The 14059-nt window shown below is 42.7% G+C and overlaps 1 protein-coding gene across 2 annotated transcripts in view; it reads right to left on the bottom strand.

Annotated features, from left to right (window-relative positions):
- Positions 1-14059, bottom strand: part of LOC120032833 (SH3 and PX domain-containing protein 2A-like) — a 124841-nt gene that overhangs the window by 55499 nt on the left and 55283 nt on the right. For both annotated transcript variants that reach the window (XM_038979035.1, XM_038979036.1), the window contains exon 6: positions 7-35. In XM_038979035.1, coding sequence (XP_038834963.1) covers positions 7-35 — 29 coding nt within the window. The remainder of the gene's footprint in view (positions 1-6; positions 36-14059) is intronic.

Here is a 14059-nt window from a genome sequence, read left to right as displayed (position 1 = left end):
CCTTACCTGATTTGCGCTTGGATGATCCATAGTCCCTAAAAAAGAAGCAACAACAGAGGGACATGATGAGAGTCAAGTGAAGGACAGCAGCACAGAGGAGACGCACATAGGGTGTCTGTCACTCCTTGACCTCGTTAACACACACACACACACACACGTACACACACACAGCTCAGCCCGCACGCAGAGACGGAGAGAGGCGTGTGTGTGTGTGAGAGGAGTGAGTGAGTGAGCGAGTATGAGAGTATGTATGTGAAAGAGAGAGAGAGAGAGAGAGAGAGAGAGAGAGAGAGAGAGAGAGAGAGAGAGAGAGAGAGAGAGAGAGAGAGAGAGAGAAATGAGTAGGGCCAACTGACAACCTGATCATGTGACGTTTGAAACGGCACCACCATCCTCCCTCCCTCCCTCCCTCCTCTTCAACTCCCCTCTCCTCATTTCCTCCATCAGAGAGAAAGAAAGGGAGGATCTGTTTAATTCTTCTTAATGGATTATTATTGGTTTACGTTGCTAGCTAAACTACGGCTAAATTAAGGATATGCGGACTGCGGAGCGGAACTAGCCCTGCTGAATGGGTGTGTGTTATGGTGTGCTGTGCTGTGCTGTGCTATGCTGTGACTGCTGGTGGCGAGAGCGAGCGAGAGTGTGTGTGTGCGTGCGTGCGTGTGTGTGTGTGTGTGTGTGTGTGTGTGTGTGCGTACGTGCGTGCGTGCGTGTTAACTACAGAGGGCAGAATGATGCTTGGAACAGCTTGGTGTTTCATCAGGATGACGATGCAGTTTGTGGTCTTTTTAATGAGGTTAAGGAAATTACTCTCCTGGGCTGTCGCTGTGAGTGAACACACACACAAACACACACACACTTCACCCGAGACCAAAAGACCAATCCAAGGTCTGTAGCCATCTCTCTCTACCTCCCTAGTGGCATGAAGGCATGATAGCCCTTTCAGAGTCAATGCCCTGCCTCAATTAGCCCCTTTGTAGCTCTCCACAGAGGATCATGAATAATGCCCTTATATTGTTCTAATGGCCAGCCAAGTCAGGTCAGAATACTGTCCATTGTGACCAGACAGACTCTAGCTCCGACCCTGGTGTCATCAGTGGTCAGCCGCTCTGGGCAGATGACCCTCCAGCTAAAGAGAAACAACTGAAGCTATTGTATTCAGCTGACAGTGAGACTATAGTTAGAGCTGGGATTTTAATGGAAATCATTTGTGGAAGGAGAATTCTTGCACCAACTAGCAGGATATTTGCTTTTTCTGTACTTGGTCCTGCCTGCTGCAGTGTTGGCAATGCTGCCAATATCCTCTTCTTTATGGGTGATAGAGATTTCCAGGATTTTCAACATTTTATGTTCACTTTCTTAGGATCCACTGCTATGCTTCTATAGACATCCAGATATACATGTCCATATAGATATACCCACATAGAACAACAACACCAATTCTATATATTTCTATAATTTTACACAATAGAATTCTATGATTCTATATTCTGTAATTCTATGATTATTTGGTACATATTTCTATAAAAATCTCACAATTCAACTCCAATCACAAACGTCTGTTTTGTATTGAACACTACTTAACACTACTCTACACTAGTCTACTGTCAGTGCTGTCTACCTATAACCCCATAACAAAGGCCCAACTGGCTATGCCAGTCCCCAGTGTTGGAGAGTTAACAGGAGAAGAGGTCTCACTTACAGAGTTTACAACACAATGTGACCTGAGCTAGGGGTAGTGGGCTTCCAGGGCATTTATAACTACACAGACACAGAGGGATAGCTCTCAAGTAGACAGTCAAAACCTAAATAGTGGAGGAGGAGAGGAGAGGACAGGAGAGGTGAGACATATTTTCAAGTTGAATATCTTTTTAAGCACTTAAAACACTAAAATCCTAACTCAATCAATACTTAACTTGTACAGATAGTACAAGTAAACTGCCTTCCATGTTTCACGCTGTGTAGTAAGGAAAGGGCTTGTTTGGTCGAACACCGCAGCAGGCTGAAAAGTACTTAATTGTACTCCTCTACCCTGGAGACTGTTAAACAATGCCTGCTGGGCTTCATTTACAAGGGAAACCTGTCCTGAACATCTTATAAAGAAGTCAAAATCAAGTAAAGTCAACTGCGTAAGCACTTTTTCATCCAACTGTAAATGTTGTGCATCAACCACAACCAGCAACTCCAGCTTTGGAATTTCTGTCCAGTTCTTTCTATTAGCAATACTGTGCATCGTCATCGTGTTGAGTGAGATAGGTGGATCCATGGAAATAGAATGACTATTATATGGATGGATCAACAATGACAGACTTACAGTAGCTAACTAATAACCGTTCATACTTGAGAACAAGAACAGTCTCCTGGTTAAATTGATACTGTGTGTGTTTCGATTCAGTTATTAACTACGTCCTGGTAAACAGGGTCGTACAGTATTCATTCGTACAGCGTATATAGTTTTGCAATTGGAAACGAACAAGCCTTTGTTAATAGACAAGTTATAATCGCTCCCTCTTTCAGTCTGTTGTCCTCCATTTGGTGACTAATGAATAGGACCCTGATAAAGGTCATACTAAAAACGCTTTGAGGTGTATTATCATCAGGGGCACAACTTTCACTGGGGACGGGGGTGGACATGTGACATTTATTTGGATACATCCATAACAAGGAGCTAATGAGTCACGATTTCGCCTGGCATAGAAACTGTGCTCACTCGTCACAACACTGCTGTTCAGAGGAGCTAGCCAACAACACAGCTAGAGTAACACAATCACATCAAACTGAAGATGGAAAGACAGCAAATTAGCTGCCTTTGATTTGACCTTTTTTCATAAAAATGATGCCAGCTGATTCATGATTTCGACTGACTGGGAAATTCTGCCTGCCTGTCTGTCTCGTCCCGACTCCCAACACGTTCATTACTATGGGACGACAGCAGGAGATCGAATTAGACTATTGAAACAATGTTGCAAATGTTGGAGAGACAGACAGCAAGGTTTATACAAACCTCCGCAGTTGAAAACAAAATGTTAGTCTAAAAGAAATGTGAGATAATGTCTAGATGCTTTTTATAATGGAGTTCAAGTTTATAAATTGCCTGGCTGGGCTGATGAGACAGTGGATTCCACAGTCAGATGGAACAGAGTAAATAAGCATTTTAACGTCATAGATTTAGCTGGTGGAAACTTGTGGAATAGACACCGGCTGGAAAGCACTTTTAACCAATCAGCACTCAGGATTAGACCCACCCGTTCTATATATATATATAATGCCCCCCCCCCCACTTCTGAAACCAAAGTTGCACCCCTGATTATCATCATATGATGGTCCTGAGCTTAGCTAAGCATTCAGGAATTGCATTAACCCTCAACAACAGAGTGGGCTACATACATCTACTCAACAAACTGTTAAGTATGTGTAAACCTTGACATAAATTATCCCATTAACCTAGCATTAGCCTACAGTACACTAGCTAGTGTTAAATACAAGTAAACATTGACCTAAATTAGCCCATTAGCGGAGTTAGCCTAGCCGCTAAGCTAATAGCTAGGTCGCATCCAGGTTTGGCTTGTGGTCAATGGGACTAGGGATGGTTATTTTTTGCAGTTTTGAGTCCCGGGTTTTTGGGAGGCATCTGAAAGACATTAGGGGGGGGGGGGGGCCCTCTGGCTAGTGACCAGTTTACTCGAGGCTGAAATAATACTGTTCCCTCGGGGGTGAGGCGGTGAGTTCTGGCCGATAGCTCTCTTCCTATGTATTGTAATAAGATAAATAGTTTAAGGACAGAGGGAAAGAGGAAAGGGAAAAGGAGGGGGGGAAATATGTAAGTATATTGTAGAATATTTCAAGAGGGTGTGTGTGTGTGGTTTCTGAGGGCTAGTGTTTCCCCTTTACAGGCAGCGGGAATCAAAATGCTGTCTCCATTTCAAAATAAGTATTTGTTCTTTCTGTACAACCATGCTACATTTAGAAGACTGATCACACATGGCAGCAGAAGTTAAAGGTCAATGACCTTCATATGTCTAGGAAGTCCTGTCACTCGAAGATTCCAGGGCGAAAAGTGAAATTCGACTGATTACAGTAAGAATGTGTGTGTGACAAACTGTCCGTAGGCCTACACACGTACACAAACATGAGCATGTCATCACTCCGCTCAATCACTGAACGCACATTTAGGAAGCCGTGAGGCCAGTTAAACAGATCTACTGACTGATTGATTAGCAGGTCAAACAAATGTGACCTCTGACCCTCTGTGGTATAGGTCAGTAGCGAGGACACTAGGTTAGTCAAGCCATTCCTGAACCACTTTTATGCTCTGTACCAGCCGGTTCCAAATCACTCCCTAACCCTCCAATGTTTTCAGATCTCAAAGGTCTGGGTATAAGCAGTGTAGTGGGGCGGCTTCCACCATATTGCTTCTACCTTACAGATCTACAAACATTGAAGGGTTAGGGCTAAAAGGAGGGGTAAGGAGCTATTTGGGACCTGGGAGCTACTATCCAAACCAGGCAATCTGTTTCTTATTGACAGTGTATGAACTGGAACAGATTGAGAGATAAAGACTGAGGGGGTCTTTAGCTACAGTAATAACATGATGGTTGTGCACTAATTACACCCAACGGCCCCCAGAGTTTGGCCTGGTGTTTTGAATGTGAATGTGCACTTCTCCAAATGAATCTGTCCCCCCTCCCTCTCTCTTGCCTTCTCAATTCAATTCAAAGGGCTTTATTGGCATGGGAAACATATGTTTACATTGCCAAAGCAAGTTAAATAGATCATAAACAAAAGTGAAATGAACAATCAAAAATGAACAGTAAACATTACACTCACAAAAGTGTCAAAGGAATAGAGACCTCTCTCTCTCTCTCTCTCGCTCAGTAAACCCAATCTGAACCTCAGCCCCCTTAGCCCCCCCTAACCTGAACCCTAAATCCCTGAGGAGTACCATATCACCACCACTCAACTCTCCCCTCCCCCCTAATTATTGGGCCAAGGCTCAAGCTCCTTCTGCCCACTAGCAACCCTCCCCTAAAATGGTACAGATAATCAATTACCCCCCCACAAACACACACACACACAATTACCCCCCTCCCCTAACCCACACCCCATCCCTTCTTTCTAATTAGCCAAAAAAAAGCCCAGTCTGTTGATTGGAGACTTACACCATCACTAGGGACAACACAATGCTACTTAGCTCATAGCCTGCGGAGAGGCCCCAACAGCTGACCAATCACTTGAGTCCATGACTTATCTCAGTTATAATCTGATAAGAAGACTGAAGACTGGGACCACTGTCACTCAAAGGGAATTGTAGTTGTTATTTACAAGAAGGTGATGAACAATGTGAGTTCTGAGCAACGATGATGTCAGATAGTGCTGACACATTTAGCATATTTAGCTCCAAAGCAACTTTGTACATGTATTTCGCTACACCCGCAATAACATCTGCTAAATATGTGTATGTGACCAACCAAATGTGATTTGATAGTATGATAATTATCTTGACATTCAACTGAAGAGTATAAAAATGTTCATCCTTCATACAGTCAGACAGGGATTATAATACAATATTCTAAGTGCATCTATTGATGAACAATACTGTACTGTCTAGCCTAGTTTGAGCACTGATACAGGTGCTGTGGAAATACCCATTCCATTCAAATTCATCCACAATTTAAATCACAGCTAAAAGAAAGTGTGAAAATTCCTCCCATGTCAGACAGAGGAAAAGAGAGAGAGAGTCTTAAAAACGATCAGAAAGACAAGGAATCTTGTCTGGAAATCTATCTCTCACAGGAACAGCCCGGGGCCAAAATTTACATAAATAATGACAAAGAGAAAAAAAACGACAGGGGAAAAAATGACAGAAAAATACCAGACAGTGGACACATTTATCTCTGACGGAAAGCCCCCTGGGACACTTCTCTCCCTACTGTAGTTTGGAGCCACAGGGTCACTGGCTGCAGCCCTGCAGTCTGCACTGTATTCCAGCTGATCTGGGTCTAGACAGCTGTTTCCAGATGGGGCCAAACGCCACCTCGTGGTGAGTTTTTGGAATGAACATGACCATGCTGCTGTACTTGAGGGAAATGCTTAAAAGGGAAGCTTCAAGATGTCTTTAATGTGTTGGTTGTTGATTCCAGGTGAAACACAAGCTCACAAGCATATATTTCAAGTTAATTTGTGCAGAGAAGGATCAACAAATAAACTGCACATGTTTTGAAGCTTTGACACTGCTGTGTTGGTGTGTAATAGGTAAAGACTGAAAAATAGGCTGACACGGAACCCAAACCGGCTGTGCGCGTGCGCCATCGTGCGCTATCGTGCATAAATGTATTTTGTCCCCCTACACCAAACGCGATCACGACACGCAGGTTAAAATAGCAAAACAAACTCTGAACCAATGACATTAATTTGGGGACAGGTCGAAAAGCATTAAACATGTATGGCAATTTAGCTAGTTAGCTTGCACTTGCTAGCTAATTTGTCCTATTTAGCTAGCTTGCTGTTGCTAGCTAATTTGTCCTGGGATATAAACATTGAGTTGTTATTTTACCTGGAATGCACAAGGTCCTCTACTCCGACAATTAATCCACACATAAAACGGCCAACCGAATCGTTTCTAGTCATCTCTCCTCCTTCCAGGCTTTTTCATCTTTGAACTTATATGGTGATCGGCATCTATACTTTCATAGTATTACCACGACAACCGGCAACAAAGTTCGTCTTTCAATCACCCACATGGGTATAACCAATGAGGAGATGGCACGTGGGTACCTGCTTCTGTAAACCAATGAGGAGATGGCACGTGGGTACCTGCTTCTATAAACCAATGAGGAGATGGGAGAGGCAGGATTTCCAGCGCGATCTGCATCAGAAATAGAAAGGAGTTCTATTTTAGCCCTTGGCGTCACAGACGCTTGTTGGTGCGCGCGAGCAGTGTGGGTGCAATAATTGAATAACATGGATTTCTACATTTATTTCGCGACGCTCGCGCACGCGACGTGTCCGGTCTGGTCAGCATGTGACGCTACACAGAGAAAGACTTGACATACAAAGAATGTACATCTCATTTAAGACATAAAAGATGAAGAACTCTCATTTGAAAACCAAGTTGAGCTATTCCAGGGCACATCAATGACATCAGCCTTGAATTTGTCTCTCTGTTGCAGTACTCCCATTCACAGGCAGATGTCCCTAATATCAATTTCAATGTCAATTTAAGGGGATTTATTGGCATGGGAAACATATGTTTACATTGCCAAAGCAAGTGAAATAGATAATAAACAGAAGTGAAATAAACAATAAAATGAACAGTAAACATTACACTTACAAAAGTTCCAAAAGAATAAAGACATTTCAAATGTCATATGTCTGTATACAGTGTTGTAATGATGTGCAAATAGTTAAAACACAAAAGGGAAAATAAATAAACATAAATATAGGTTGTATTTACAATGGTGTTATATCCCTGCACCTCACACACAGACTGTAACTGATCCGGATCCCTCAAGGTCTGCCCTTTTCAAGATGTGATTGGTGGGATTGATTTTTACTGTACAGAGACACATGGCCGCAGTGGAATCAGATCATGGTCTGAGATTTCAATCTACCTTAGCAGCCGTGCCCTTTGGAAAGGTTTGACTCATTCTCTTGACTCAGTTTGAAACAGCTACAGGAGTAGTCTTGTTCCAGTCCTAACACTACCAGCCTGGTAGGCAAGGTACTATAGGAGTAGCAGAGGGTACTGTAGGAGTAAAAGAGGGTACTATAGGAGTAACAGAGGGTACTATTGGAGTAACAGAGGGTATTATAGGAGTAGCAGAGGGTACTACAGGAGTAAAAGAGGGTACCAAAGGAGTAGCAGAGGGTACTACAGGACTAACAGACTGGACTGTAGGAGTAGCAGAGGGTACTATAGGAGTAGCAGAGGGTACTATAGGAGTAACAGCGGGTACTACAGGACTAACAGTCTGTACTGTATGAGTAACAGAGGGTACTTTCGGAGTAGCAGAGGGTACTACAGGACTAACAGACTGTAGTGTAGGAGTAGCAGAGGGTACTATAGGAGTAGCAGAGGGTACTATAGGAGTAACAGAGGGTACGTAACGAGTAACAGAGGGTATTATAGGAGTAGCAGAGGGTACATTAGGAGTAGCAGAGGATACTATAGGAGTAACAGAGGGTACTGTAGGAGTAACAGAGGGTACTATAGGAGTAGCAGAGGATACTATAGAAGTAGCAGAGGGTACTGTAGAAGTAACAGCGGGTACTGTAAGAGTAACAGAGGGTACTGTAGGAGTAACATAGGGTATTATAGGAGTAACATATGGTACTATAGGAGTAGCAGGGGGTACTATAGGAGTAGCAGATTATATTATAGGAGTAGCAGAGGATACTATAGGAGTAACAGAGGGTACTGTAGGAGTAGCAGAGGGTAATATAGGAGTAACAGAGAGTACTGTAGGAGTAACAGAGGGCACTATAGGAGTAGCAGACGGGCACTATATGAGTAGCAGAGGATACCATAGGAGTAACAGAGAGTACTGTAGGAGTAGCAGAGGATACTATAGGAGTAACACAGGGTACTGTAGGAGTGGCAGACGGTATTATAGGAGTAAAATTGGGTATTATAGGAGTAACAGAGGGTGCTGTAGGAGTAACAGAGGATACTATAGAAGTAACATAGGCTACTATAGGAGTAGCAGAGGGTACTGTAGAAGTAACAGAGGGTGCTGTCAGAGAAACAGAGGGTACTGTAGGAGTAACAGAGGGTATTATAGGAGTAACATAGGGTACTATAGGAGTAGCAGAGGCTACTATAGGAGTAACATAGGGTACTATAGGAGTAGTAGAGGGTAATATAGGAGTAACAGAGAGTACTGTAGGAGTAGCAGAGGGCACTATAGGAGTAGCAGAGGGCACTATATGAGTAGCAGAGGATACTATAGGAGTAACAGAGAGTACTGTAGGAGTAGCAGAGGATACTATAGGCATAGCAGAGGATACCATAGGAGTAACATATGGTACTGTAAGAGTAGCAGACGGTATTATAGGAGTAAAATTGGGTATTATAGTAGTAACAGAGGGTACGGTAGGAGTAACAGCGGATACTATAGGAGTAGCAGACGATACTATAGTAGTAACATACTGTACTATAGGAGTCACAGAGGGTATTATAGGAGTAACATAGGGTACTATAGGCGTAGCAGAGGGTACTATAGGAGTAGCAGAGGATACTAAAGGAGTAACATAGGGTACTATAGGAGAAGCAGAGGATACTATAGGAGTAACATACTGTACTATAGAAGTCACATAGGGTAGTATAGGAGTAAAATAGGGTACTATAGGAATAACAGAGGGTACTATAGGAGTAACAGACTGTAATGTAGGAGTCGCAGAGGGTACTATATGAGTAACATAGGGTACTATAGGAGTAGCAGGCGGTAGTGTAGGAGTAACAGAGAGTACTGTAGGAGTAACATAGGGTATTATAGGAGTAACATAGGGTACTATAGGAGTAGCAGAGGATACTATAGGAGTAACATCCTGTACTATATGAGTCGCATAGGGTACTATAGGAGTAACATATGGTACTATAGGAGTATCAGAGGGTACTATAGGAGTAAAAGAGGGTACCAAAGGAGTAGCAGAGGGTACTACAGGACTAACAGACTGGACTGTAGGAGTAGCAGAGGGTACTATAGGAGTAGCAGAGGGTACTATAGGAGTAACAGCGGGTACTACAGGACTAACAGTCTGTACTGTATGAGTAACAGAGGGTACTTTCGGAGTAGCAGAGGGTACTACAGGACTAACAGACTGTAGTGTAGGAGTAGCAGAGGGTACTATAGGAGTAGCAGAGGGTACTATAGGAGTAACAGAGGGTACGTAACGAGTAACAGAGGGTATTATAGGAGTAGCAGAGGGTACATTAGGAGTAGCAGAGGATACTATAGGAGTAACAGAGGGTACTGTAGGAGTAACAGAGGGTACTATAGGAGTAGCAGAGGATACTATAGAAGTAGCAGAGGGTACTGTAGAAGTAACAGCGGGTACTGTAAGAGTAACAGAGGGTACTGTAGGAGTAACATAGGGTATTATAGGAGTAACATATGGTACTATAGGAGTAGCAGGGGGTACTATAGGAGTAGCAGATTATATTATAGGAGTAGCAGAGGATACTATAGGAGTAACAGAGGGTACTGTAGGAGTAGCAGAGGGTAATATAGGAGTAACAGAGAGTACTGTAGGAGTAACAGAGGGCACTATAGGAGTAGCAGACGGGCACTATATGAGTAGCAGAGGATACCATAGGAGTAACAGAGAGTACTGTAGGAGTAGCAGAGGATACTATAGGAGTAACACAGGGTACTGTAGGAGTGGCAGACGGTATTATAGGAGTAAAATTGGGTATTATAGGAGTAACAGAGGGTGCTGTAGGAGTAACAGAGGATACTATAGAAGTAACATAGGCTACTATAGGAGTAGCAGAGGGTACTGTAGAAGTAACAGAGGGTGCTGTCAGAGAAACAGAGGGTACTGTAGGAGTAACAGAGGGTATTATAGGAGTAACATAGGGTACTATAGGAGTAGCAGAGGCTACTATAGGAGTAACATAGGGTACTATAGGAGTAGCAGAGGGTAATATAGGAGTAACAGAGAGTACTGTAGGAGTAGCAGAGGGCACTATAGGAGTAGCAGAGGGCACTATATGAGTAGCAGAGGATACTATAGGAGTAACAGAGAGTACTGTAGGAGTCGCAGAGGATACTATAGGCATAGCAGAGGATACCATAGGAGTAACATATGGTACTGTAAGAGTAGCAGACGGTATTATAGGAGTAAAATTGGGTATTATAGTAGTAACAGAGGGTACGGTAGGAGTAACAGAGGATACTATAGGAGTAGCAGACGATACTATAGTAGTAACATACTGTACTATAGGAGTCACAGAGGGTATTATAGGAGTAACATAGGGTACTATAGGCGTAGCAGAGGGTACTATAGGAGTAGCAGAGGATACTAAAGGAGTAACATAGGGTACTATAGGAGAAGCAGAGGATACTATAGGAGTAACATACTGTACTATAGAAGTCACATAGGGTAGTATAGGAGTAAAATAGGGTACTATAGGAATAACAGAGGGTACTATAGGAGTAACAGACTGTAATGTAGGAGTCGCAGAGGGTACTATATGAGTAACATAGGGTACTATAGGAGTAGCAGGCGGTAGTGTAGGAGTAACAGAGAGTACTGTAGGAGTAACATAGGGTATTATAGGAGTAACATAGGGTACTATAGGAGTAGCAGAGGATACTATAGGAGTAACATCCTGTACTATATGAGTCGCATAGGGTACTATAGGAGTAACATATGGTACTATAGGAGTATCAGAGGGTACTATAGGAGTAACATACTGTAATGTAGGAGTCGCAGAGGGTACTATAGGAGTAACATAGGGTACTATAGGAGTAGCATATGGTAGTGTAGGAGTAACAGAGAGTACTGTAGGAGTAACATAGGGTATTATAGGAGTAACATAGGGTACTATAGGAGTAGCAGAGGATACTATAGGAGTAACATCCTGTACTATAGGAGTCGCATAGGGTACTATAGGAGTAACATATGGTACTATAGGAGTATCAGAGGGTACTATAGGAGTAACAGACTGTAATGTAGGAGTCGCAGAGGGTACTATAGGAGTAACATAGGGTACTATAGGAGTAGCATATGGTAGTGTAGGAGTAACAGAGAGTACTGTAGGAGTAACATAGGGTATTATAGGAGTAACATAGGGTACTATAGGAGTAGCAGAGGATACTATAGGAGTAACATACTGTACTATAGGAGCCGCATAGGGTACTATAGGAGTAACATATGGTACTATAGGAGTAGCAGAGGGTACTATAGGAGCAACAGAGGGTACTATAGGAGTAACATAGGGTACTATAGGAATAGCAGAGGGTAGTGTAGGAGTAACAGAGAGCACTGTAGGAGTAACATATGGTATTATAGGAGTAACATATGGTACTATAGGAGTAGCAGAGGATACTATAGGAGTAACATAGGCTACTATAGGAGTAGCAGAGGGTACTGTAGAAGTAACAGATGGTACTGTCAGAGTAACATAGGGTACTGTAGGTGTAACAGAGGGTATTATAGGAGAAAATAGGGTACTATATGAGTAGCAGAGAGTACTATATGAGTAGCAGAGGATATTATAGGAGTATCAGATGATACTATAGGAGTCGCATAGGGTACTATAGGAGTAACATAGGGTACTATAGGAGTAGCAGAGGGTACTATAGGAGTAACAGACTGTACTGTAGGAGTAGCAGAGGGCACTATAGGTGTAGCAGAGGTCACTATATGAGTAGCAGAGGATACTATAGGAGTAACAGAGAGTACTGTAGGAGTAGCAGAGGATACTATAGGCATAGCAGAGGATACCATAGGAGTAACATAGGGTACTGTAGGAGTAGCAGACGGTATTATAGGAGTAAAATTGGGTATTATAGGAGTAACAGAGGGTACGGTAGGAGTAACAGAGGATACTATAGGAGTAGCAGATGATACTATAGGAGTGACATACTGTACTATAGGAGTCGCAGAGGGTATTATAGGAGTAGCATAGGGTACTATAGGCGTAGCAGAGGGTACTATAGGAGTAACAGAGGATACTAAAGGAGTAACATAGGGTACTATCGGAGTAGCAGAGGATACTATAGGAGTAACATACTGTACTATAGAAGTCACATATGGTAATATAGGAGTAAAATAGGGTACTATAGGAATAACAGAGGGTACTATAGGAGTAACAGAGGGTACTGTAGGAGTAACAGACTGTAATGTAGGAGTCGCAGAGGGCGCTATATGAGTAACATAGGGTACTATAGGAGTAGCAGAGGTAGTGTAGGAGTAACAGAGAGTACTGTAGGAGTAACATAGGGTACTATAGAAGTAGCAGAGGATACTATAGGAGTAACATACTGTACTATAGGAGTAACAGAGGGTACTGTAGGAGTAACAGACTGTAATGTAGGAGTCGCAGAGGGCGCTATATGAGTAACATAGGGTACTATAGGAGTAGCAGAGGATACTATAGGAGTAACATACTGTACTATAGGAGTCGCATAGGGTACTATAGGAGTAACATATGGTACTATAGGAGTAGCAGAGGGTACTATAGGAGTAACAGACTGTAATGTAGGAGTCGCAGAGGGTACTATAGGAGTAACATATGGTACTATATGAGTCGCATATGGTAGTGTAGGAGTAACATATGGTATTATAGAGGTAACATAGGGTACATTGGGAGTAGCAGAGGATACTATAGGAGTAACATACTGTACTATAGGAGCCGCATAGGGTACTATAGGAGTAACATATGGTACTATAGGAGTAGCAGAGGGTACTATAGGAGTAACAGACTGTAATGTAGGAGTCGCAGAGGGTACTATAGGAGTAACATATGGTAATATAGGAGTAGCAGAGGGCACTATAGGAGTAGCAGAGGGTACTGTAGGAGTAACATAGGGTACTGTAGGAGTAACATAGGGTACTGTAGGAGTAACATAGGGTACTATAGGAGTAGCAGAGGGTAGTGTAGGAGTAACAGAGAGTACTGTAGGAGTAACATAGGGTATTATAGGAGTAGCAGAGGATACTATAGGAGTAACATACTGTACTATAGGAGTCGCAAAGGGTATTATAGGAGTAACAAATGGTACTATAGGAGTAGCAGTGGATACTATAGGAGTAACACACTGTAATGCAGGAGTCGCAGAGGGTACTATAGGAGTAACATATGGTACTATAGGAGTAGCAGAGGGTACTATAGGAGTAACATAGGGTACTATAGGAGTAGCAGAGGGTACTATAGGAGTAGCAGAGGGTACTGTAGGAGTAACATAGGGTATTATAGGAGTAACATAGGGTACTATAGGAGTAGCAGAGGATACTATAGGAGTAACATACTGTACTATAGGAGTCGCAAAGGGTATTATAGGAGTAACATAGGGTACTATAGGAGTAACAGAGGGTACTATAGGAGTAACAG

This window comes from Salvelinus namaycush, chromosome 39 (genome assembly GCF_016432855.1).
Source record: "Salvelinus namaycush isolate Seneca chromosome 39, SaNama_1.0, whole genome shotgun sequence".
Classification (NCBI taxonomy): Eukaryota; Metazoa; Chordata; class Actinopteri; order Salmoniformes; family Salmonidae; genus Salvelinus; species Salvelinus namaycush.
Note: the sequence above shows the minus strand (reverse complement) of the source record. Positions and strands in the feature narration are given on the sequence as shown.